This window comes from Mycteria americana, chromosome 22 (genome assembly GCF_035582795.1).
Source record: "Mycteria americana isolate JAX WOST 10 ecotype Jacksonville Zoo and Gardens chromosome 22, USCA_MyAme_1.0, whole genome shotgun sequence".
Lineage (NCBI taxonomy): Eukaryota > Metazoa > Chordata > Aves > Ciconiiformes > Ciconiidae > Mycteria > Mycteria americana.
In genome coordinates, this window is record NC_134386.1 from 8,154,905 (window position 1) to 8,181,397 (window position 26,493).

Here is a 26,493-nt window from a genome sequence, read left to right on the forward strand (position 1 = left end):
CAGATACCACCATTTTGGGGAGCATTGCCAACACCACTGTGGCCCTCCACAGACTGTCTGAATCCTCCCACTCCCCTCTCTTTTCAATGGGAGCTCCAGTCTGGCTCCTTGGGGAGGGGATCCAGGGAAGGCATGGGAAGGGGAGTTGCAGAGGGTAGAGGAACCCATTGAAACTGGAGGCTTGAGGCTGGGAAAAGCAGCAGGGGGATGCAGGGCCAGGGTGGCCTAAGGTGCACTGGGACACTTGGAGCTGCCCCAGTGTGGTAGGACATGCTGGGTTCTCTATGGCCCCAAGCTCATGGAGGGCAGGAGTTCTGGTGCAGGGCAGTATTCGTATCCTCCTTGTTGGGGCTCCTCACAAAAATCTATGCTGGCCCTCACTGGCCATATATGCTGGCCCTCCATATATGCACATGGAGCCAACACTAACAACACAACAAAGAGACTATTCATCACATCTGGGGAAAAGATGCTCTGCAGCTCAGCTCCTGCTGTTGCACTACTCTGGGGCTCCCTGAACAACATGAGGTTTCAAAACTCAATTCAGCTCTGTTTCCCCTCTTTCTCTGTTGCTTTCTGCCTGTGGGAGAGACTGAGAATGAAGGAAGAAGGTTAACAACATGTTTATGGTTTCTGTGGGTGCTTGTGGGAGACTGCTGCTGCTGCTGCTGCTGCAGCACCACTGTGCCCCTTTCCAGGAAAGCCAGCCCAGACTAGTCCTGAGAAGCCTTCTTGCAGCCAACCACAAAAGATCTGCCTGGATTTAAACCCCCTCCTTCCTTTTCTGCCCTGGCCCTGCCTGTGTTTCAAGCACTCTGCCCTTTCCCAGCTCTCTGCTGCTGCAGAAATAGGTGGCCACGTCTGCAGCTGATGGCGAGAGCAATTCCAGCGACAGCTGGTTCCTGGAGGGGTCTGCAGAGCTGCTGACTTGGGTCTGGAAGGATGAAGCAATGTGCTGGAGTCCTGTGAAAGGATACTGCAACACAATATGCTGCAGGTGTCTGCCAGGAGTCTGACGGATCCAGTCCCAAGCGTAGCTGCTGTCGGTGATGGGTACACCAGAGATGTGGCAGGTAAGCGTGAGAGACTCTGAGACCTTCCCTAGTGTGGGCCCAGAGGCCTCTGTCTGCACCTGAGAAAGGGCACCTGTAACCCTGGGAGACAAGGATGAACAGGCAGCAACAGCTCAAGGCATCCCACTGAACGTCAGAAAACACTTTTCAGTGTGTGGCTGAGCAAGCACTGGCACAGCTTGCCCAAAAAGGTTGTGGAGTCTCCAGGCTTGGAGATATTAAAAAGCTGTCTGGCCATTGCCCTGGGCAACAGGCTCTAGGTGGCCCTGCTGGAGCAGAGGGCTTATGCCAGATGACCTCTGGAGGTTCCTTCCAACCTCAGTCATTCAGTGATTCTGTGAGTAGAGGGGAAGGATCATCGCCTCAATTTATGCAATGCATGGAAGGCAGGAAAGGGTGTGCTAAGTTCCCCCCTAAAAACCTCCAACTTCTCCCCTGCCCCAATCCAATTAGCAAGGATGGGCAATGACACCGTGCACAGGGTGTTTGGCCAGAGCAGCTCCTGCTCACCTCTCCCCAGCTCCTCTCTACCCACACATCTGCTCTCCTCAGGCTTCCCACATCAGGTTTCCCCCCATAAGGGCTGGAAGGCATGACCTATGAGGAGTGGGTGAGGATTTTGTGTTTGTCTAGTTTGGAGTAAAGGAGACTGAGGGGCAATCTCATTGCTCTCTACAGCTTCTTGAGGAGGGCAAGTGGAGAGGGAGGTGCTGATCTCTTCTCCCTGGTAGCCACCGATAGGACGCACAGGAATGGTTCAAGGCTGCACCAGGGGAGGTTTAGACTGGACATTAGGAAGCATTTCTTTAGTGAGAGGGTGCTCAAACACTGCAACAGGCTTCCTAGAGAGGTGGTTGATGCCCCAAGCCTGTTAGTGTTCCAGAGGCATTTGGACAATGCCCTTAATAACAGGCTTTAACTTGGTCAGCCCTGAACTGATCAGGCAGTTGGAGTAGATGATCGTTGTAGGTCCCTTCCAACTGAAATAGTCGATTCTATTCTATTCTATTCTATTCTACTCTACTCTACTCTATTCTCTGGAGCACTGACAGCACCCAGCCACGATGAGACACCCCTCTCTCTGACCCCAGCCACAGTCCACTCATGGACTCACCACTAAGATGGGCTGTGACCCCCGTGAACATGCAGGAGGGGAGAGCAGGAGAGGAGGAAGCTGATGTTGTTGGGGCACCCCCCGGGTGTCTCTCACTGTGGTCCCTGCAGGGTGCAGTAATAGAGCGCACTGTCCCCCAGCTCCAGCCCGCTGATGATCAGTGTCCCAGAGCTCTTGTCATCCTGGCAGGAAAACCTCTTGCGGGCAAAAGGGGCTGTGTGGCTGTAGGAGCCTCCCCGGCCCTTGCTCTGCAGCAAGTACTGCAGGGGTCCGCCAGGACGCTGCCGATACCAGGCCACGTAAATATAGGAGGCATTGGACCTGTAAGTGCATCGTAAGGTCCCCGTGTTCCCTGCTCGCCACCACACTGCAGACCTCGTCGCTTGGATCTCATCACCCTGAAATGTACCTGAAACAAAAGCAGGGCTGTTCCATCACTGCTTTGCTTTCGCTGGCACAAGGAAATTGCCCACCAAAGGGTCAATGGAAGCAGGCAATGGTGTTGCCAGGCAATGCTGTTGCCAAAGCCCAAGCACTTTGGGTGCCCCAGGGAGAATGGGGACATGGGAAGGCAGAGAGGGGCTGCAGGCAGGCAGAGTGGCCAGCCTGGTTGGGTGACAGAAACACATTGAATCACCTCCTCAGAATAAACCACTGCCTTTAGAACTCCAAAGATGGAAATTGGCAGTGCTGGGAAAGGAGCTCTTGCAGAAAGGCCAGGATAACCTGCGGTGTGCAGGGATGGCCCCTCTCTCCCTGCAAACAGCCCTGAGCCACCTCAGCACTCGCCAGCTCCACACGTTGTGCACCCTGTGCCGGACTCAGCAGGTTTCTGTTAAAGCGCAGCTGGATTTCCTGTCCCCGTGGGAACGGCACAGAAGTAGCGGGCAGAGTCCTGGGGCTTCAGGGCACGCAGGGACAGAGATGACTCGGACTGGGAATTGTCCCGGGACACCGTGGCTCGACCTTCCACTGCTGCCCCGACTTGAGTGACTGAGGAATCGGACCTGATGTAGGACACCCACTCGAGACTGCCACCGGGTGCCTGACGGTACCACAGGACTGGATAACTCCCGAAGGTGAAGCCGGACCCGCGGCAGGAGAGGAGCACGGAGTCCCCGGGCGCTCGCAGCTCTCCGCCGGCCTCCACCAGCCTCAGCTGCGCCCACACCCCTGCGGACGGAGAGCGCGGGCAGCCGGGCAGGGCGCGCCCACGGCCCGAGGACGTTCCCCCGCCGCCCCGGCGCCCCCCGCCCCGACACAGCGACAGCCCACACCCCCCTCTCTGCCGGCAAACCCCCGCGCCCGGGGCAATGCCCCGCCTGCCCTGCTCGGGGCTGAGCCGCGCCTGCTCCCGACACTCCGGCCGACCGGCTGCCCGAAAGCCTCCCTCTGCCTCTGCCTCTGCCTCTGCCTCTGCCTTCCCCTCTCCCTCTCCCGCCCACGCCACCCGCTCCCCGCTTCCCCGCTAAGGAAGGCGAGCGCCAGGCCAACAGCGCGCCCGGCGCGGGAGCAGCCGCAGCCCCGCGGCCCCGCGACGGGCAGGGCCGGCCGCGGCCAGCCCCAGCGCCGGGCCCAGCGCCGGACTCGCTGCCCTCCCCGCCCGGCTCTCACCTGCCGGCCCCGCGGCCAAGGACAAGGCCAGGAGCCACGGCCCCAGCCCGGGCGCCATCATGCCCTGCCGCGCCGGGGCCGGCCGGGGCACAAGCGCCCGGCGGCAGCCGCAGAGGAGCCGAGCGCAGCCGCGATCGGGCCCGCTCCTGCCCGCCCCGCCGGCTCGGCCCCTCGCCGCGGCAGCGCCCACGCCTCTGCCCGCCCCAACAGACCAGACCCGGCCCGGCCCGGCCCGGCCCGGCCCCCCGGTGCCGCGGCGCCTTCGGGGGAGGAGAAGGGGGGGCGCGGGGCGGGACGCGGGGCAGGGTCTTGGGCAGAGGAGGAGCGCGGTGCCCCGGCAGACGAAGGCTCCTGGCCCTTGGCTCCCAGCGCGGCTCCGGCGCTGTCCCGGCTTGTCGCCCTGCCGAGCCCTGCGGAGGGGAGTCGGCGCCTCGGCCAGGCGCAGCCGGGGCCGGCCCCAGCCCCAGCCCCAGCGCCAGCGTCGGGCTGCGGGCCCGCAGCGTCCCCTCGCAGGACCCTCCCCGTGCCCTGCACCCCCAGCCCGCCCTGGCCTCACTCCCATCCCCTGCCCGCACGGACCACCAAGATACGCGGTGGAGAAACGACTCCCTGCTCCTTCCCCCTTGCCTCACACTCCTCCTTTCTGCATCGCAGAGCTCCCTCTTCCCCACCACCACCGCACCCTCGCAAGCCCCTGATCATCCCTCCCATTTCTTGCAGACACTTCTTTCCCACGCTGAACACTGGACACACAGCTGGTCCCCAAGCGTGGTGACCAGTGGCATGAAGTCTAGTTGGGGGCCAGTATCTAGCGATGTACCCCAAGGGTCTGCTCTGGGTCCAGTCCTCTTTAACAGCTTCAGCCATGACCTCGAGGATGGAATAAAGAGCATGCCCAGCAATCTTCTTGATGAAACAAAACAGGGAGGAGGGGCTGCAACACCACAGGGTTGGGCTGCCATCCAGAGGGACCTGGGCAGGCTGGAGCAATGGGCCGACAGGAACTTCAGGCAGTTCAACAAGGTGTACCGGGTTTGGCTGGGATAGAGTTAGTGTTCTTCATCGTAGCTCGCATGGTGCTATGTTTTTTAATTTGTGAGCAAAACAGTGTTGATGGCACAGGGATGTTTAACCTCTTGCTCAGCAGTGCTCACACAGCGTCAAGGCCTTTTCTGTTTCGCACGCTGCCTCACGAGCCAGTAAGCTGGGGTTGGGCAATAAGCTGAGAGGGTACGCAGCCAGGACAGCTGCCCCCAACTGAGCAAAGGAATATTCCACACCATATGATGTCATTCTCAGCAATAAAATTCAGGGAAAGAAGGAGGGAAGGGAGACATTCGGAGTTACGGCATTTGACTTCCCAAGTAACCGTTATGCGTGAGGAAGCCCTGCTGTCCTGCAAATGGCTAAACACCTGCCTGCAGATGGGAAGTAGGGAATGAATGCCATATTTCACTTGGCTTGTGCACGCACCTTTCTCTTCACCTCTTAAACTGTCTTGATCTCAACCCATGAGTTTTCTCTTTTACCTTTCCAGTTCGCTCCCCCATCCTGCCGAGGGGGCAGTGAGTCAGCGGCTATGAGGTGCTTAGCTGCCTGTTGGGGTTAACCCACAACACAAGGGAAAGGGACTAGTACCTGGGAGGAACAACGCCACGTAGCAGCATGCGCTGGGGGCCAGCAGTCTGTTCCTGAAGGAATGTACCCCGTGGAGAGGACCCATGCTGGAGCAGTTCATGAAGGACTGTATACTGTGGGAGGGACCCCACATGAGAGCAGGGGAAAAGTGTGAGGAGGAAGGAGTGGCAGCGATGAAGTCTTATGAACTGACTCCAACCCCCCTTCCCCTTCTCCCTGTGCTGCTTGGGGCGAGGAGGAGGTAGAAAAGTTGGGAATGAAGGATTGAAGTTGACCCTGGGAAGAAGGAGGAATGGGGGGATGATTTCTTATTTTTGTTGTTGTTTCTCATTACTCTATTTTTGATTGGCAATACATTACTTTTCCCCATGTCTGTTTTCCTGTGATTTGTAAGCCATCTACCTGCCTGTACTTTGACTCATAAATTTTTAATCTTTTCTCCCCCATACCATTGTAGAAGGGGACTGAGAGAGCAGCTTGGTGGGCATCTGGCAGCCACCCAAGGCTAATGCACCAGAGTGGCAAACGGTATCCTGGGCGGCACCAGGAGGAGTTTTGCCAGCAGGTCGAGGGAGATGGTCCTTCCCCCCTACTCAGCACTGGTGAGGCCACATCTGGAGTGCTGTGTCCAGTTCTGGTCTCCCCTGTACTGGAAAGACATGGACATACTAAGAGGAACCAAAGAAGGACCATTAAGATGATTAAGCTACTACATCATGTCTCCTGTGATGAATGGCTGAATGAGCTGGGACTATTTACCATGAGGAAGGGACGGCTTGGCTTGGGGGAATCTCATCAACGTACAGAAATATCTGAAGAGCCCACAGACACAGGAGACACGGTGCAGAAAACACACCCGTGATAACCCCTTGCCCCACACTCCCTCATTCAGCTCTGCATAGCTCCTCTTTGCTCCCCCTCCAGCCCTTGGCTCTCCCTTCCTGGCTTTCCCAGACCACCTGTGTCCTGCCAGGCTGCTGGGTTGTCCATCAGGGACCCTGTTAGGCTGGGCTGCTCTACCTGGCTCCTTTCCCGCTGCACATCCAGGAGGCAGGCACAGAATGGGGTGCCTGCATGCAGAGAGGAGGCACAGCACCGAAATATTCTTTGTGCCCCTGCTCTGCCATTGCAAGCCCCTGCAGAGCTGCAGGGCACTTTCTTGCACATCCCGTTACGCACCATCTCATTGTGCACCTTGCTTAAACTGTCAAAGGAAGGCAACAGAAGCTGACACCCCCATCCCTCCAACCCTTCGGAGATGGATCCCTCCATCTGCCCAGGGACATGCTCTTTTAGGGACTCTCTTCTTCACTTCTTCCCCCAGTCTTGCTCACCCAGCAGATTCTTTCTTGGAGAAAACATGATGGGGGTCCTGGAGAGAGTGCAGGTTGTTCCAGATAACCAGTCTCGGCTGTTGTCACTCCTCCTGCACTCATCCAGCCTAAAGCAAACCTGCCCCACTAGTGCACCAAATCCCCTCAAGGCTGTCACGGCCAGAGGAAGGGGGATCCCTTTGTACGAACCCCAGCTCTACCACTGCCTCCTCCTCACAGCACACTGGCAAAGCTAAAGACTTAATGTCTCTTAGGTCTTTGCAAGCCTCCCTAGTGAAGAAACACTTGCAGCTAATGGTCTTGCAGGCAGCATGATTTAATTAGCGGATGAACTCTTAGTGAAAGGATGGAGTGTCCGGAGTCTGCTTATCAGAAGGATTTCAGTCGCTGCTGTTATTTAGCACATCCTGCCTGTGTGACACAGCTTTGGTGAAGAATGGGTTGTATAGCCTCAGGGTGTATAAACTCTGTAACTGCCCCATTTGGGCAGAGTTCACATCAGCAGAGCCTGATACCGCTGTTCTCTGCTCTCCCCTAAACATGTAGCAATAACCTGCTTCTGCCCTGCGCTGGTCACAACTGCATCCCAGTTATTCCGTGACATCATTGCAGAATTGTACCGGTTATGGCTGGGATGGCGTTAGTTTTCTTTATATCAGCCTTTATGGTGCTGTGTTTAGGATTTGTGGCCAAAGCAGTGTTGATAACACACCAATGTATTAGGTGTTGCTGAACAGTGCTTGCACAGCGTCAAGTGTGCAACCCTTCTGTGTTTCTCACACTGCCACGCCAGCAAGTAGGCTGGAGGTGGGCAAGAAGCTGGGAGAGGACACTGCCTGGACAGCTGACCTCAACTGACCCAAGGGATAGTCCATACCATATGGCATCATGGTCAGCAATACAAGCTGGGGCAAACAAGAAGGCAGAGGGGAGGCATTCAGGTTTACAGAGTTTTTCCTCCCAGGGAACTGTTATGTGTGATGAACCCTGCTTTCCTGGAGATGGCTGAACAGCTGCCTGCCAACGGGAAGTAGTAAATTAATTCCCTATTTTGCTTGGCTTGCGCATGCAGCTTTGCTTTACCTATTAAACTGCCTTTCTCTCAAGCCATGGCTTTCCTCGCTTTTGTCCTTCTGATTCTCACCCCTATCCTGCTGAGGGGCTAGTGGTTGAGCAGCTGCATGGTGCTTAGCTGCCTGCCAGCCTTAACCCACAAGATGCATGAACTTAGCCAGCTAATCATAACAGAAGAGCCTGGAGTCATCAACCCCCTGGCAGCAGCAATGATGTCATTGGCATAGCTTTGGCTTTCTTTTCAAATGAAGCAACATGCTTTCCCTCTATACCACTGTCCTTCTAAGAGACTTCTGCACAGTCTCTGAAGACTACAATAGTGGCAAACGTTACCAGGGTGGGGATGCACCATGCAATGTGCCGTGAGTGCTGGCTTGCCTGACGCTGAAGCAGCGTGGGGTTCCCAGCATCAGAACAGATGTAGGAGTTTATAATATTCTATCACCTTTCCTGGCATGGTCACAAAACAGCTCTCTGTTCTCGCCTAGGCTAGGAACAGGCTGCTCAACCTCACCTTGAGCCTCGCCTTTGATGGAGCAAACAGTACTGGCAACCATTTCCAGGCACATGAAGGACAAGAATGTCAACAGGATTCACCTAGGGGCTAGTCATCCTTGACCAACATGATAACCTTCTGTAAGGAAATGACCGGCTTTGTAGATGAGGAGAGAGCAGTAGTTATTGTCTACTTTGACTTCAGGAGGGCTTTCAACACCGTCTCCCATAAGATCCTCATAGAGAATCTAATAAAGTCTGGGCTGGCTCAGCAGAGACAGTGAGGTGGATGAAAAACTGTCTGAATGGCTGGGACCGGGTGGTGGTGATCAGTGGCACGAAGTCTAGTTGGAGGCCAGAACTAGCAGCGTACCCCAGGGGTCAACACTGGCTCCAATCCTGTTTGACATCTTCGTTAATGATCTGAAGGGTGGGACAGTGGACCCTCAGCAATTTTGCAGGTGACACTAAAACTGGAAGGAGTGGCTGAGACACCACAGGGTTTGGTGCCATCCAGAGGGACCTCAACAGGCTGGAGAAATGGGCTAACGTGAAAGTCCTGCACCTGGGGAGAAAGGATCTCGGGCACCAGGACAGGCTGGTGTCGCCCAGCTGGAAAGCAGCTTTGCAGAAGAAGATGTAGTGGTTTTGGTAGACACCAACTTGGTCATGAGCCAGCAATGTGCCCTTGCGGCAAAGAAGGCTAAAGGTATCCTGGGCTGCATTAGACAAAGTATTGCCAGCAGGTTGAGGCAGGTGATGCTTCCTCTCTACTTAGCACTAGTGAGGCCACACCTGGAGTACTGGGTCCACTTCCTGGCTCCCCAACACAGGAGAGGCATGGTCATACTGGAGAGAGTCCAGTGCAGGGCCAGAAACATGATTAAGGGTCTAGAGCACCTCTCATATTAGGAAAACCTGAGGGAGTTGGCACTGTTTACCCTGGAGAGGAGAAGGCTGCAGTGGCATCTCATCAATATGTAGAGATACCTGAAGGGAGGGTGCAAAGAAGACGGAGCCAGGTTCTTCTCAGTGGTGCCCAGTGACGGGACAAGAGGCAATGGACACAAACTGAAACACCAGTGGCTTGGGGCAGATGATGTCTGGAGGTTCCTTCCAACTTCAATCGTTCTGTGATTCTGTAAGTAGAGGGGAAGGATCATTGCCTCGATTTATGCCATGCATGAAAGGCGGGAAAGGGTGTGCTAAGTTCCTCTGTGGAAGCCTCCAACTCCTCCTCTGCTCCAGTCCACTTAACGAAGATGGGCAATGACACCATGCACAGGGTGCGACACGTGGCCACAGCAGCCCCTGCTCATCTCTCCCCAGTTCCTCTCTGCCTGTAGATTTGCTCTGCGCAGGTTTCCCACATGACTTCGTTGCCATCACAGAAACGTGGTGGGATGACTCTCATGACTGGAGTGCTGCAATGGATGGCTGTAAGCTCTTCAGAAGGGATAGGCAAGGAAGGAGAGGCGGTGGGGTGGCTCTGTATGTTAGGGAGTGTTTCGATTGTGTAGAACTTGGCGATTATGATGATAAGGTCAAGTGCTTATGGGTAAGGGTGAGAGGGAAAGCCAAAAAGGCAGATACCCTGCTGGGTGTCTGTTATAGACCGCCCAACCAGGACAAAGAGGCAGATGAAGCATTCTGTAAACAGCTGGCAGGAGTCTCACAATCACTAGCTCTTGTTCTCATGGGGAACTTCAACTTACCAGACGTCTGCTGGAAATACAACACAGCAGAGAGGAAACAGTCTAGGAGGTTCCTGGAATGTGTGGAAGACAACTTCCTGACACAGCTGGCAAGTGAGCCTACCAGGGGAGGTGCCGCGCTTGACCTGCTGTTTATACAGAAGGACTGGTGGGAGATGTGGTGGTTGGAGGCCGTCTTGGGCTTAGCGACCATGATATGATAGAGTTCTCAATTTGTGGCGAAGTAAGGAGGGGGGTGAGTAAAACCACTACCATGGGCTTCTGGAGGGCAGGCTTTGACCTGTTTGGGACACTGGTTGAGAGAGTCCCTTGGGAGACAGTTGTGAAGGGCAAAAAGGTCCAGGAAGGCTGGGCATTCTTCAAGAAGGAAGTCTTAAAGGCACAGGAGCAGGCTGTCCCCATGTGCCGTAAGACAAACCAGCGGGGAAGACGACCAGCCTGGCTGAACAGGGAGCTTTTGCTGGGACTCTGGAAAAAAAGGAGAGTTTACTGCTTTTGGAAGAAGGGGCAGGCAACTCAAGAAGAGTACAGGGATCTGGTCAAGTCACGCAGGGAGGAAAATAAAAAGGCAAAAGCCCAGCTAGAACTCAATCTGCCCACTGGTGTAAGAGATAATAAAAAAAGGTTTTTACAAACATATTAACAACAAAAAGAGAGCCAAGGAGAAGCTCCCTCCTTTATTGGATGCGGGGGGGACATGGCCATCAAGGATGAGGAAAATGTTGAGGTACTTCATGCCTTCTTTGCCTCAGTCTTTAATAGTCAGACCAGTTATCCCCAGGTTATTCAGCCCCCTGAGCTGGAAGACAGGGACGGAGAGCAGAATAAATCCCCCATAATCCAGGAGGAAGCAGTTAACGACCTGCTGTGCCACCTGGACACTCACAAGTCTATGGGGCCGGATGGGATCCACCCGAGAGTACTGAGGGAGCTGGTGGAGGAGCTTGCCAAGCCACTCTCCATCATTTATCAGCAGTCCTGGTTAACAGGGGAGGTCCCAGGAGAGGCTTTACAGAAGCCCAGATAGATGACATCTGCAGCTCTTCCCTTGTCCGCTGATGTAGTCACTCCATCACAGAAGGCCACTAGGTTGGTCAGGCAAGATTTGCGCTTGGTGAAGCCATGCTAGCTGTCTCAAATCCCCTCCCTGCCCTCCACGTGCCTGAATATAGCTTCCAGGAGGATCTGTTCCATGATCTTCCCAGGCACAGAGGTGAGGCTGACAGGTCGGTAGTTCCCAGGGTCCTCCTTTCTACCCTTTTTAGAAATGGGCGCAATGCTTCCCTTTTTCCAGCCACCAGGAACTTCACCGGACTGCCATGACTTTTCAAATATCATGGAGAGTGGCTGGCAACTACATCAACCAATTCCCTCAGGACTCTGGGATGCATCTCGTCAGGTCCCATAGACTTATGTATGTTCAGGTTCCTCAGGGGGTCTCGAACCTGATCTTCTCTTACAGTGAGAGGGACTTTGCTCCCCTAGTCCCTGCCTTGAGGTCCACCCACACAAGAGGTGTGGGAAAAGAGATTGCCAGTGAAGACTGAGGCAAAAATTTGCTGAGCACCTCAGCCTTCTCCCTGTCTGCTGTTACCAGTTTGCCAGTCAAGTTCATCAGCAGCGTACACTTTCTTTGACCTTCCTTTTCTGGCTGACATACCTATAGAAGCCCTTCTAATTATTCTTTGCATCCCTTGCCAAGTTCAGCTCCAGCTGTGCCTTGGCCTTCCTGACCCCATCCCTACACAACCGGACAACATCCCTACACTCTTCCCAGGATACCTCTCCCTGCTTCCACTGCCTGTGCATTTCCTTCTTGCCCTTTAGTTTGACCAGCAGGTCTTGACTCAGCTATGCTGGTCTCTTGTCTTCCTTTCCTGATTTCTTACAGCTGGGGATCAAGAGCTCTTGCGCTCTATGAAAGCATCCTTAAAGATCTGCCCGCTCGGTTCTGCTCCCTTGTCCCTGAGGGCAGTTTCCCAGGGGGTCCCATTGACTAACTGCTTGAACAGCTGCAAGTTTGCTTTCCTAAAATTCAGGGTTCTGACTTTATTTTTCACCTGTCCCATATCCCTCAGGACTGCAAATCCACCAGTGCATGATCATTGCAGCCCAGGCTGCCTCCAATCTTGACGTCTGAAGAAGGGTTCAAAGAAGATGGGACCAGGCCCTTCTCAGTGGTGCTCAGTGACAGGTCAAGAGGCAGCGCGTACAAACTGAAACACACGAGGCTCCTTCTGAACATCAGGAAACACTTTCTCACTGCCAGGGTGACCAAGCACAGGCACAGGTTGCCCAGACACGTTGTTGGGTCTCCATGCTTGGAAGTGTTCAGAAGGTGTCTGGAGATGGTCCTGAGCAAGTGGCTCTTGTTGGCCCTGCTTGAGCAGGGGGCTTGGACCAGATGACCTCCTGAGGTGTCTTCCAGATTCAACCTTCCTGTGACTCTGTGAAAGACTCACAGGCACATTCACGTCGTTGCAGGTGATATGTGCCAGGGCAAAGGGGAAAACTGAAACTCAGACTTTGCTAGGTAAATTCAGTCCTTTGCCATCTGAGGAGGGAGGCAAGGATGCTTGGCCTAGAATTACCAAGGGAATTTATTCTCTTCTGTTTTAGCTATGCACATAGCTGTGCACTAGCCTAATGCATAGGTGGACCTTGATACAGAGGACAGCAGGGTTTATATATGTGGCTGATCAGTGACTATTGCTCGCATAATCGGAATGTACTTGTCCTGTGCAGGATCAGTACGTGCTTGTCCCGTGCAGGTGGTACAGACATTATGGTCAGTGGTGTGTTAATCTTCATTCTTCTAAACCCATGTCCCGTACGGGTGTGGGGGGGTTATGCTGAACTATGCTTGATTGCAGTTCTGGTCGTGGTTATATGCCTGCTTTCATTGAAGGGTAAAGCTTTTATCGTTTTGTTGTTAATACAACAACAAAACGGGTGTTCTGAACCGGGAAGACCTGGCTTAGGTCTTCAGGTCACATCGACCCTGAGGTAAAATCTCATGGGCTCAGGCAGTGTTCATTCTTCTAAGCAAGTGGTACTGCAGTTAGCAGCTTGCCTTTCACAGCTGCTACACTGATGACTTCCAGCTTTTTTAGAGGAGCGTTGAGGAAAACGCGCTTTCTGCTTTGGGCTACAAGTTTCAAAGCTGGAAAGCAAGAGAGGAATATGTAAGTGATAGAAAAGTAATATGGGCGGGTAAAAAAGTAGCACACAGAGGAGTCAGGAGAGCTATTCAACTTGGTTATGTTTGCTGCATATTTGGCATCCCTTGTATTTATGGTGTGTGGTCTTCTGTTAGATCTTATGGTGTGTTGTTCTTTTGTAAAGTTGCAGACAGAGGTACATGCACATGTGACAAGGTTGTACGACCACGTACACAAACCCAGAGCCTGCCTTCGGAAGGATGGGGAATAACGTGCTGTCGTGGTTTAAACCCAGTCAGCAAGTAAGCACCACAGAGCTGCTCGCTCAGCCTCCTGCCCCTGGTGGGATGGGGGAGAGAACCAGAAAAAGAGTGAAACCCAGGGGTTGAGATAAAGGCAGTTTAATAGGACAGCAGAGGAGCAGAAAATTAATAATAATAATAATAATAATAGTAATGATAAAAGAATGTACAAAACAATTGCTGCACAATGCAATTGCTCACTACCCACTGACTGATGCCTAGCCCATCTCCGAGCAGCAATCGCTGCTCCCCGGCCAACTCCGCCCAGTTTCTATACCGCGCATGACGTCAGACGCTATGGAATAGCCCTTTGGCCAGTCTGGCTGTGCCCCCTCCCAGCTTCTTGTGCACCTGGCAGAGCATGGGAAGCTGAAAAGTCCTTGACCAGTGTAAGCACCACTTAGCAACAACTAAAACATCGGTGTGTTATCAACACTATTCCCATACTAAATCCAAAACACAGCGCTATACCAGCTACTGGGAAGAAAATTAACTCTGTCCCAGCCAAAACCAGGACACATGCATCCCCATTTGACTGGTGACTGGCTGCTTCCTGGAGCCTGAGAGGCCTCCTGCTGGCCACCGCTCGTTGCTGGAGGCAGAGTTCCAGGACAGAGCGCAGGGGAGGGGAGGAAATTAAATGGCGAAATGATTGGTAGCGGCTCTCCCTTTCTCCCTCAGGATTGCAGGAGATACACGGCAGCACGGTGGCAGCACATGAGGTAAGCAGGAACGACTAGAAGTCTTGCCTCCAATCAGGATGCAAGAGTACTCCCAAAGCATTTTGAGCCCCCAAAGCTGTCTCTTAAAAGCTCTGGCTGGCCATCAGGCCCGACGCTGTCCTTTTCAGGCTCCCCAGAAAGGGCATAAGAAAAGGGGAGCAGAGGAGGAGCCAGTTTTGCTCACAGGGTGGTACAAGACCAGTTATCCCCAGGGAATTCAGCCCCCTGAGCTGGAAGACAGGAACGGAGAGCAGAATAAACACCCCATAATCCAGGAGGAAGCAGTTAATGACCTGCTGTGCCACCTGGACACTCACAAGTCTCTGGGGCTGGATGGGATCCACCTGAGAGTACTGAGGGAGCTGGTGGAAGAGCTTGCCAAGCCACTCTCCATCATTTATCAGCAGTCCTGGTTAACAGGGGAGGCCCCAGATGACTGGAGGCTTGCCAATGTGACGCCCGTCTACAAGAAGGGATGGAAGGTGGATGCAGGGAACTACAGGCCTGTCAGCCTGATCTCGGTACTGGGGAAAATTATGGAGCAGTTCATCTTGAGTGCACTCAACAGGCATGTGCAGGCCAACCAGGGGATCACGCCAGCCAGCGTGGGTTTAGGAAAAGCAGGTCCTGCTTGACCAACCTGATCTGCTTCTACAACAAGGTGACGCGCCTAGTGCACGAGGGAAAGGCTGTAGATGTTATCCACCTGGACTTTAATAAAGCCTTTGACACTGTCTCCCACAGCATTCTCCTAGAGAAGCTGGCGGCTCATGGCTTAGGCAGGTGTACTCTTTGCTGGGTAAAAAACTGGCTGGATGGCCGAGCCCAGAGAGTTGTGGTGAACGGAGTTAAATCCAGTTGGCGGCCGGTCACAAGCGGTGTTCCCCAGGGCTCAGTTTTGGGGCCAGTCTTGTTTAATATCTTTATCAATGATCTGGATGAGGGGATTGAGTGCACCTTCAGTTAAGTTTGCAGATGACACCAAATTGGGCAGGAGTGTTGATCTGCTTGAGGGTAGGAGGGCTCTGCAGAGGGATCTGGACAGGCTGGATCAATGGGCCCAGGTCAATTGTATGAGGTTTAACAAGGCCAAATGTCAGGTCCTGCACTTGGGTCACAGCAACCCCATGCAATGCTACAGGCTTGGGGAAGAGTGGCTGGAAAGCTGCCTGGCAGAGAAGGACCTGGGGGTGCTGGCTGACAGCCAGCTCAACATGAGCTAGCAGTGTGCCCAGGTGGCCAAGAAAGCCAACAGCATCCTGGCTTGTATCAGGAATAGCATGGCCAGCAGGAGTAGGCAAGTAATCGTGCCCCTGTACTCGGCGCTAGTGAGGCCGCACCTCGAATACTGTGTTCAGTTTTGGGCCCCTCACTACAAGAAGGACATTAAGTTGCTGGAGCGTGTCCAGAGAAGGGCAACAAAGCTGGTGAAGGGTCTGGAGAACAAGTCTTATGAGGAGCGGCTGAGGGAACTGGCGTTGTTTAGTCTGGAGAAGCAGAGGCTAAGGCTGAGACCTTATCGCTCTCTACAACTACCTGAAAGGAGGTTGCAGTGAGGTGGGTGTCAGTCTCTTCTCCAAGTAACTAGCGATAGGATGACACGAAATGGCCTCAAGTTGCATCAGGAGAGGTTTAGATTGGATATTAGGAAACATTTCCTTACTGATAGGGTGGTCAAGCATTGGAACAGGCTACCCAGAGAGGTGGTGGAGTCACCACCCCTGCAGGAGTTCACTTTTTCCATAGCAGCCTATATGGGCAGTTGCAATGTTTTGTGACCGAAACCCTGTTGAAAACACAACGATGTTTTAGCTGTTGCTGAACAGTGCTGACACAGTGTCAAGGCCTCCTCTGTTTCTCATGTCACCCACCAGCTCTACAGCTGACCACAACTGGCCAAAGGGATATTCCATACCGCAGGATGCCATGCGAAGCAATAAAAGCTGGGGGGAAGAAGGAGGAAAGGAGGATATTTGGAGTTAATGACATTTGCCTTTCCCAAGTAACCGTTATGCATGATGAAGGCCTGCTTGTCTGCAAATGCCTAAACATCTGCCTGCCAATGGGAAGGAGAGAATGAATATATTATTTTGCTTGGTTTGTGCATGCAGCTTTTGCTTTACTTATTAACTTCTCTTTATCTCAACACACAAGTCTTCTCACTTTTACCCTTTTAATTCTCTCCCCATCCCATTAGGGGTGACTAAGCGAGCAGCTGTGTGGGGCTTAGCTGCCTACAGGGGTTAGGGACGGTAGGCTGCCCACACCCTTGTCCAGTTCAGTTTTGAATATCTCCAAGAATGGACACTACACAGCCTCAGGTATTTACACGCACTGATGAATCTCCCCAGAGCATTTTCTTCTCTATGCTAAACAAACCCTGTTCTCTCAGGCTTTCCTTGTATGTCAGATGCTCCCTTCCTCCTCTTTGTGGCCCTTCATTGCACTTGCTCTGGTATGTCCATGTCTTTCCTGTGCTGCGGAGCCCAGGACTGGACACAGTAGTCCACAGTCTCACCAGTGCCGAGGTCAAGAGCAGTCCAACCCAATGAGCAAGGAGTCAGGTAAAAATGCCAGGAGGCCTGCATGGATAAACAAGGCTAGGGAAAATTCAGGCCCACTGATGAATGGGGTGGGGACCTGGTGACACAGGACATGGAAAAGGGCTGTGGTACTGAATGCCTTACTCACCTCAGTCTGTACTAGCAAGACCAACCTTCAGGAATCCCAGGTCCCAGAGTCCATGGGGAAAGGCTGGAGCAAGGAACATGTCACTGAGAACTTTTCTAGTCCATAATAAGCAGCTTTGTCTCCAATGTTTCCAGGCAAGTCAGTGCTGAAAGCGTAACTAAATTCAGAATGCACAACATCCACTCCCTCCTCATTCACCAAGATCATCATCTTTTTGCAGAAGGCTTGAAATTTGGTTAAGCATGAGTTCCACTTCACAAACCCATGCTGACTGCCAGGGAGGAAGGAGGGGGAGATGCGCTCCAGGCACTGGAGCAGAGATTCCACTGCAGCCTGTGGTGAAGACCATGGTGACACAGGTTGTCCCTCTGAAACCCACAGATGTCCACAGTGGAGCAAATATCCACCCTGCAGTGCGTGGAGGACCCCATGCCGGAGCAAGCAGATGTACCCGGAAGAAAGCTGTCACCCATGGAGAGCTCATGCTGGAGCAGGATCCTGGCAGGAACCGTGGTCTTGTGGAGAGGAGCCCATGCTGGAGCAGGTTTTCTAGGAGGACCTGTGCCCCGCAGGGAACACACACTGGAGTGGTCTGGTCCTGAAGGACTGCATGCCATGGAAAGGATGCATGCCGGAGGAGTTTGTGAGGAACTGCAGCCCATGGGAAGGACCCCACGCTGGAGCAAGGGAACAGATTGAGAAGGAAGGAGTAGCAGAGAGGTGTTACGAACTGACCGCAACCCCCATTCCCTGTCACCCTGTGCTGCACGGGGGGAGGAGGTAGCGAATTCGAGAGTGAAGTTGAGCATGGGAAGAAGGGAGGGCTGGCAGGAAGGTGTTTTTAGATTTGTTCTTATTTCTTATTATCCTACTCTGATTTGATTGGCAATAAATTAAAGTAACTTCCCCAATTCAAGTCTGTTTTGCCTGTGACGGTAGTTGCTCAGTCATCTCACTGTGCTTATCTCGACTCATAAGCCTTTCATTGTACTTTTTCCCCCTGTCCAGTTGAGGAGGGGGACTGATAGAGCAGCTTGGTGGGCACCTGGCTGCCAGCCAAGGTCAACCCACCACACCTAGTCTACTTCTTTGGAAGCAGATCACGTGATCTGTAGCAGCCACCCACCACAATGTCACCCACGCTGACCTGCCCTCTGTCTTTCCTAAACAGCCTGGCTCCATCCACTACAGTACTCCTGTAAGCGACCGCACCCCATCTCCATGATCCCATAGCTCTACAACCAAGCCACGGAGGAAGAACTGGGCCATGCTGGACAGGAGCCCAGGCAACGTGCAATAACCTGCACTTCACCATACAGCCTCTCAAGTTCCCACAGTAGATCCACCTGCAACATAAATGGTCTCAGTCCTTCAACCACACTTCCCTTCACTGCCTCGTACTGCAAGCACGCCAAAGGTCTGTTTCCTGCACCTGCCATTGTGTGACACCAACCTCTGGTTAGTGTCTGCTGGAAAGAAACACTCAGAGTCTGTACTCTCTGGCAGTCGGTTTTTGGTCCACTCTGCTGCAGAGCTGCTCCAGGGTGAGCCCAGCACCACAGTAATACACGGCTTCATCCCCTTGCTTTGCTGCCTGAATCTGCAGTGTGAATCTGTTCTGGGAGCTCTCCACTGTTCCCTTAAAGCGATCCTGGAAACCTTCTCCATAGGCATCACCCTCCCGGTAAATCCAGTCCAGAGTGCCACGTGGCCGCTGCCGGTACCAGAACATGTAGTAGCTGCTCATACTGTCTCCACTCATGCTGCACTGGAAGGTGACTCCATCTCCCTCTCGCACAGCCAGTTCCCCGATGTGTTGCTCCAGGGCCACCTGGCCAGTGACTGCTGCAGAGAGGAAGAACAAGCCATTGTCACTCCAAGATTCAGCAAAGGTTAGGGCAACGCTGGTGGGGGCATTGCAATGGCCATGGACTAGTGGGAGCACTACATCCTTCTCTCTGAACCCTGCTGACAAATGTGGGAAGACGAATAGAGCTGGTACCAGGAATCGGGGCTCAGGAGGAAGGAGACACCACATTTCCCTCCCTTTTCCTGATTTTCCCTTTTGAAGCAGGAAGGTTTTGCACCATGGGGGACAAATCCCGTTGTCTTTGCCAAGCTGGGATGCTGAGGAACCCACTCTCCTGTCCCTGAAACTGTTCTGAAAGAGCACAGGAGGGACAAGGACCTCTCACAGGCAAGTGGGACTTGGGCCCTACACTGCCATCCTCAACCTGGTCTTTGCAAGACAGGTTACAGTGCCCCATGAGCAGAGTGTCCATTCCAAAAGCAAAGCTTTAAGGCCCCAAGGTGTGGGAGAAGCAGGCAGGTGCCCTGCCTGTTCCCACACAGCAGAGGAGGCAGGCTGGATGGAGGTGCCTAACTCACGGCTAGTAGAGGAGGAGGGCTGTTCCCACTGTGCTCTGCAGGGATGGCTGGGGAGGTAGAACCAGGGGACACGTCAGGCTGCAAGCGGTCAGCACAGCTCCACAGAGCCATGCAGAGCACAGGGGCACGCTCTGTTCCGGGGGGGCATCACCCCTTCCTCTCACTTACCTACAATGGGCAATAAGCCCATGCACAGGCCAGTCCACATGGCCAGGCCCGCTCTGTCTCACCTCTCTCCACCTTCTCTCTGCCTGCACAGCAGCTCTGCCCACATCTTCCCTGTGTGTGCCTCTGTCACTGCAGTCACTCCTAGTCCCTCCTACTCACTCCCTCGGTCTATGACAACAGTGAAGGCGAGAGGCGGGGGCTGGAGGAGCAGAAGAAGCTGAAGCTGTTGGTGCACTCCCGGGTGTCTCTCACCCTGCAGGGTGCAATAACGGAGCCGCTTGCTTGGCAGGAAAACCTCTGGTGGGCAAAACGTGACGTGTGGCTGTAAGGCCACCCTCGACCTTCCCCCGAGGATGGACTGCAGGGTTCTACTGGGACTTTGGAGCTGGCCTTGGGGGTGGCAGGCTGTCCTCCCAGTGCTCGCCTGACCCTTGCTGCTGCTGAGCTTCTCCTCCCAGATGGGAGCCCCTGAGCCCAGCTCCACTTGAACAGGGCACCCCTACGCAGATGTGCTCCCCACCCTGGTCCCTCCACTCTGGCTCAGCACCCTACTCCTCCACTCGCTCCCTCATGCTGGCACTTCTCCAGCTGCCTGCTCCTTGGCAAGGGCCTCCCAGGTTCCCCAAGCAGCAAAGGCCCTACAGCGCTCCAGCTATATGAGACCCTGGCTATGCTTGTTGCTGAGGGTCTGGGGTACATGTGCAGGCTCAGGCCCCCCAGCTCATCTCCCAAAACTCATGTGCACAGGACTCAGCAGGGACCAGGCTGTTGGGGCTGCTCAGCACAACAGGGACACTCCCTTCTCCATTCTCCTACTGAGCAGGAACAGAGAGCTCCCCCTACAATCCTTGCAGCCACAGGATGGGACACCTCCAGGTACTGAGCCCTGACACAGTGTCACCATCTTGACAGGTACCACCATTTGGGGGAAAATTGCTGACTCAACGGACTGTCTGAATCCTTTCCCTCTCCTCTCTTTTCCTGGGGGCTCCAACATGGCCCCTTGCGGGAGGGGGATCCAGGGAAGGCATGGGAAGGGCAGTTGCAGAGGGTAGAGAAGCCCATTGAAACTGTACACTTGCAGCTGGGAAAAGAAGAAGGAGGATGTAGGGCCAGGGTGGTGTAGGGTGGCCCGGGACACTTGGGGCTGCCCCAGCGTGGTACGACATGCCAGGTTCCCAACAGCCCACAAACCCATGGAAGGCTGGAGTGTTGTTCTGGCCCAGGGCACCCTCCATATCATCCTTGTTGGGGTCCTCCCTCCAAATTCCATGTTGGCCCTCAGTGTACACACATGAAAGTATACGCACATGGAGCCAACACATGTCCAGAAGAAAAGATGCTCTTCAGTTCAGCTCCTGCTCTCTTACTACTCTGGGGCTCCCTGAACAACATGAGGTTTCAAAACTCAATTCAGCTCTGTTTCCCCTCTTTCTCTGTTGCTTTCTGCCTGTGGGAGAGCTGGAGAAGAATAAGGTTAACAACATGTTCATGGTTTCTGTGGGTGCTTGTGGGAGACTGCTGCTGCTGCTGCAGCACCACTGTGCCCCTTTCCAGGAAAGCCAGCCCAGACTAGTCCTGAGAAGCCTTCTTGCAGCCAACCACAAAAGACCTGCCTGGATTTAAACCCCCTCCTTCCTTTTCTGCCCTGGCCCTGCCTGTGTTTCAAGCACTCTGCCCTTTCCCAGCTCTCTGCTGCTGCAGAAATAGGTGGCCACGTCTGCAGCTGATGGCGAGAGCACTTCCAGCGACAGCTGGTTCCTGGAGGGGTCTGCAGAGCTGCTGACTTGGGTCTGGAAGGATGAAGCAATGTGCTGGAGTCCTGTGAAAGGATACTGCAACACGATATGCTGCAGGTGTCTGCCAGGAGTCTGACGGATCCAGTCCCAAGCGTAGCTGCTGTCGGTGATGGGTACACCAGAGATGTGGCAGGTAAGCGTGAGAGACTCTGAGACCTTCCCTAGTGTGGGCCCAGAGGCCTCTGTCTGCACCTGAGAAAGGGCACCTGTAACCCCGGGAGACAAGGATGAACAGGCAGCAACAGCTCAAGGCATCCCACTGAACGTCAGAAAACACTTTTCAGTGTGTGGGTGAGCAAGCACTGGCACAGCTTGCCCAAAAAGGTTGTGGAGTCTCCAGGCTTGGAGATATTAAAAAGATGTCTGGCCATTGCCCTGGGCAACAGGCTCTAGGTGGCCCTGCTGGAGCAGAGGGCTTATGCCAGATGACCTCTGGAGGTTCCTTCCAACCTCAGTCATTCAGTGATTCTGTGAGTAGAGGGGAAGGATCATCGCCTCAATTTATGCAATGCATGGAAGGCAGGAAAGGGTGTGCTATGTTCCCCCCTAAAAACCTCCAACTTCTCCCCTGCCCCAATCCAATTAGCAAGGATGGGCAATGACACCGTGCACAGGGTGTTTGGCCAGAGCAGCTCCTGCTCACCTCTCCCCAGCTCCTCTCTACCCACACATCTGCTCTCCTCAGGCTTCCCACATCAGGTTTCCCCCCATAAGGGCTGGAAGGCATGACCTATGAGGCGTGGGTGAGGATTTTGTGTTTGTCTAGTTTGGAGTAAAGGAGACTGAGGGGCAATCTCATTGCTCTCTACAGCTTCTTGAGGAGGGCAAGTGGAGAGGGAGGTGCTGATCTCTTCTCCCTGGTACCCACCGATAGGACGCACGGGAATGGTTCAAGGCTGCACCAGGGGAGGTTTAGACTGGACACTAGGAAGCATTTCATTAGTGAGAGGGTGCTCAAACACTGCAACAGGCTTCCTAGAGAGGTGGTTGACGCCCCAAGCCTGTTAGTGTTCCAGAGGCATTTGGACAATGCCCTTAATAACAGGCTTTAACTTAGTCAGCCCTGAACTGATCAGGCAGTTGGAGTAGATGATCGTTGTAGGTCCCTTCCAACTGAAATAGTCGATTCTATTCTACTCTACTCTATTCTCTGGAGCACTGACAGCACCCAGCCACGATGAGACACCCCTCTCTCTGACCCCAGGCACAGTCCACTCATGGACTCACCACTAAGATGGGCTGTGACCCCCGTGAACATGCAGGAGGGGAGAGCAGGAGAGGAGGAAGCTGATGTTGTTGGGGCACCCCCCGGGTGTCTCTCACTGTGGTCCCTGCAGGGTGCAGTAATAGAGCGCACTGTCCCCCAGCTCCAGCCCGCTGATGATCAGTGTCCCAGAGCTCTTGTCAGCCTGGCAGGAAAACCTCTTGCGGGCAAAAGGGGCTGTGTGGCTGTAGGAGCCTCCCCGGCCCTTGCTCTGCAGCAAGTACTGCAGGGGTCTGCCAGGACGCTGCCGATACCAGGCCACGTAAATATAGGAGGCATTGGACCTGTAAGTGCATCGTAAGGTCCCCGTGTTCCCTGCTTGCCACCACACTGCAGACCTCATCGCTTGGACCTCATCACCCTGAAATGTACCTGAAACAAAAGCAGGGCTGTTCCATCACTGCTTTGCTTTCGCTGGCACAAGGAAGTTGCCCACCAAAGGGTCAATGGAAGCAGGCAATGGTGTTGCCAGGCAATGCTGTTGCCAAAGCCCAAGCGAACGGGGACATGGGAAGGCAGAGAGGGGTTGCAGGCAGGCAGAGCCTGGTTGGGTGACAGAAACACATTGAATCACCTCCTCAGAATAAACCACTGCCTTTAGAACTCCAAAGATGGAAATTGGCAGTGCTGGGAAAGGAGCTCTTGCAGAAAGGCCAGGACAACCTGCGGTGTGCAGGGATGGCCCCTCTCTCCCTGCAAACAGCCCTGAGCCACCTCAGCACTCGCCAGCTCCACACGTTGTACACCCTGTGCCGGACTCAGCAGGTTTCTGTTAAAGCGCAGCTGGATTTCCTGTCCCCGTGGGAACGGCACAGAAGTAGCGGGCAGAGTCCTGGGGCTTCAGGGCATGCAGGGACAAAGATGACTCGGACTGGGAATTGTCCCGGGACACCGTGGCTCGACCTTCCACTGCTGGCCCGACTTGAGTGAATGAGGAATCAGAGCTGATGTAGGACACCCACTCGAGTTTGCCACCGGGTGCCTGACGGTACCACAGGACTGCATAACTCCCGAAGGTGAAGCCGGACCCGCGGCAGGAGAGGAGCACGGAGTCCCCGGGCGCTCGCAGCTCTCCGCCGGCCTCCACCAGCCTCAGCTGCGCCCACACCCCTGCGGACGGAGAGCGCGGGCAGCCGGGCAGGGCGCGCCCACGGCCCGAGGACGTTCCCCCGCCGCCCCGGCGCCCCCCGCCCCGACACAGCGACAGCCCACACCCCCCTCTCTGCCGGCAAACCCCCGCGCCCGGGGCAATGCCCCGCCTGCCCTGCTCGGGGCTGAGCCGCGCCTGCTCCCGACACTCCGGCCGACCGGCTGCCCGAAAGCCTCCCTCTGCCTCTGCCTCTGCCTCTGCCTTCCCCTTCCCCTCTGCCTCTGCCTCTGCCTCTGCCTTCCCCTCTCCCTCTCCCGCCCACGCCACCCGCTCCCCGCTTCCCCGCTAAGGAAGGCGAGCGCCAGGCCAACAGCGCGCCCGGCGCGGGAGCAGCCGCAGCCGCAGCCGCAGCCCCGCGGCCCCGCGACGGGCAAGGCCGGCCGCGGGCAGCCCCAGCCCCGGGCCCAGCGCCGGGCTCGCTGCCCTCCCCGCCCGGCTCTCACCTGCCGGCCCCGCGGCCAAGGACAAGGCCAGGAGCCACGGCCCCAGCCCGGGCGCCATCATGCCCTGCCGCGCCGGGGCCGGCCGGGGCACAAGCGCCCGGCGGCAGCCGCAGAGGAGCCGAGCGCAGCCGCGATCGGGCCCGCTCCTGCCCGCCCCGCCGGCTCGGCCCCTCGCCGCGGCAGCGCCCACGCCTCTGCCCGCCCCAACAGACCCGCCCCGGCCCGGCCCGGCCCCCCGGTGCCGCGGCGCCTTCGGGGGAGGAGAAGGGGGGGCGCGGGGCGGGACGCGGGGCAGGGTCTTGGGCAGAGGAGGAGCGCGGCGCCCCGGCAGACGAAGGCTCCTGGCCCTTGGCTCCCAGCGCGGCTCCGGCGCTGTCCCGGCTTGTCGCCCTGCCGAGCCCTGCGGAGGGGAGTCGGCGCCTCGGCCAGGCGCAGCCGGGGCCGGCCCCAGCCCCAGCGCCAGGGTCGGGCTGTGGGCCCGCAGCGTCCCCTCGCAGGACCCTCCCCGTGCCCCGCACCCCCAGCCCGCCCTGGCCTCACTCCCATCCCCTGCCCGCGGGGACAAGAGACACTGCGCGGAAACGATCCCTCCCTCTCCTACCCGCTTGCCTGACACTCGTCTCTTCCACACCGCAGAGCTAGCGGCCTGTAGGGACATGCTCGGGACCTCCGAGACGGGGCTCCCCAGCACACTTCCCCAGGGTGTGAAATAACCCCATGGACACAGGAGACCTCAGAGACAGAACTGCTTCATCTCACCTTCCCACGTCTTTGCCCACATTTGCCTCTGTCGCCAATGACAATCACACCAACACCTCGCTTTATGTCCTGGTCACAGCGCCGTTACTGCCTTGGCATTGGTCCGGCCTGTGACTACCCTGAACCCAAACTCGAGAGGGCGTAAAGAGCAAGTAGTTGGCATTGTCAGGGCACCCTTGGGTGTCTCTTCCTGTCATTCCTGCCAGGACACTAGAAGGTGTCCTTTCGCTCCAGTGTGGTAATGCCCAGTGTACTGCAGTTGTGGTTGGCCTGGCGGGAAATCTTCCTGTGGGCAATAGGACCTGTGCGGCTGCAGGAAGCTCCCCAGCCCTTCCTCAGGAGCATGTGGTGTGGGGGCCCAAAGGGACGCTACCTGTTTCAGGCCACCTGAATATATCAGAAGCTGGACCGTTAGGTGCGTCACAGGATCAGTACATGCCCTACTCTTCCCTGCATGGCAGACCTCCTCAGCTGGACTTCATCATAATGCTGTAATGTGCCTGAAAACCAGCAGGGTGTTCACCAACTGCTTTGCTCCAACAGGCCAAGTGGAAACGATGGAAGTGGAAACACCATTTCCAAAGTCCGAGGGCTCTGGGTGCCTGTAGTGGTCCTAAGCAGAAGACTCTTCTCTGCGGACGACTTGGTCATCTACCCAATAAGTTGACCTGAGTGAGCACAGGCTTATACTGGGCTGCACATCCTCCAGGAGCTTCTGCAATGCGCTGGGCTGCACATTTCCCTGTCACAGGATGAACTCAGCCAGCAGATCCCAGTGGAAGGGCCTAGAGGTGCCACCCACATGATGTCAGCCCTAGTGCATGTTCCTGTCTTTGCTACAGCTCCAGGTCCTGGGTAACTGGTACGCTGCTGCGTTAGCCAGCTAAGTGAACTGCTGTTACTGTTTCACCTCTCGCTCAGCCTAGAAGGGTAGCTCCGAACTGGACACGGAGGAAGGATGAGACACTTCTGCATCACTTCTGCTCAGGACAGAGATCTCTGACTGACGACATACAGTAGGAATAGGTTTTTCTAGACCCTGGTAAAACTTGGATACAATTAGGCATGTGGGGGAGTCAACACAGTCCCCAGAATCAGAGCATTCGTATGCCATGTGTAGTGCCTGGTCATCCTACGGCTGCCCTGTTCACGTGGGAAAGTCCTGAAAAGGAAACAAATATCTCAAATATCTCCTGTCTTGGGACTGTGACCGTAAGTGCCCCTAATGCCTCATATAGTCCAAACAGTTAAGAATTTCTGCTAGCAGTTCACTCAAAGCATGCACAACGTTGCATGAAGTGAGAAGCGTCTGGAGTGCTAGGCTTGGGAGGGGCACCCTAAACCCTCTGGACAGTCTAACTCTGAAATTGTGCTCGCAACTGAAATCGTCAGTCCGCTGGTGGCACAGCAAGTCCACACATTGGCATCTGCAGCTGTCAGACTGCAAGCAGCTGCCTTAGCAGCATTGTCAGTTTGTAGACCATGGGATGCTGGGATGGTATGGGATGACACTGCCTCCTTACAGTCTAGAGAGCAAGTCTTACGAGGAATGGCTGAGGCAACCGGGCTTCTTTAGCCTGGAGAAGCAG

General features: G+C 55.1%; 2 protein-coding genes and 1 gene segment (V, D, J or C); all 3 read right to left on the bottom strand.

The window, feature by feature from the left end:
• The window catches only part of LOC142419578 (M1-specific T cell receptor alpha chain-like), a 394,724-nt gene that overhangs the window by 81,373 nt on the left and 286,858 nt on the right, over nucleotides 1–26,493 (bottom strand). The gene's annotated exons all lie outside the window — the stretch shown is intronic.
• LOC142419581 (Ig heavy chain V region C3-like) lies at nucleotides 1,611–3,988 on the bottom strand. The segment is given in 2 exon segments: nucleotides 1,611–3,360; nucleotides 3,802–3,988. Coding segments are annotated over 2 exon segments (399 nt in total).
• On the bottom strand, nucleotides 18,027–24,803 carry LOC142419922 (uncharacterized). The gene is made up of 3 exons (XM_075523348.1): nucleotides 24,747–24,803; nucleotides 24,146–24,395; nucleotides 18,027–18,778 (listed from the first exon to the last, which is right to left on the bottom strand). The coding sequence occupies exons 1-3, from the start codon at nucleotides 24,801–24,803 to the stop codon at nucleotides 18,417–18,419; spliced, it is 669 nt and encodes a 222-aa protein (XP_075379463.1). The 3' UTR covers nucleotides 18,027–18,416.

Bases quoted from the DNA above. Each gene is read 5' to 3' on its own strand.
- LOC142419922 (XM_075523348.1), bottom strand. From the start codon at position 24,803: ATGTCCCTACAGGCCGCTAGCTCTGCGGTGTGGAAGAGACGAGTGTCA. The intron at 24,396-24,746 runs GTAGGAGAGGGA...CCTCCCCCGAAG, and splicing joins GACGAGTGTCAGGCAAGCGG to GCGCCGCGGCACCGGGGGGC. The intron at 18,779-24,145 runs GTGAGAGCCGGG...TCCTCTCTGCAG, and splicing joins CTTGGCCGCGGGGCCGGCAG to CAGTCACTGGCCAGGTGGCC.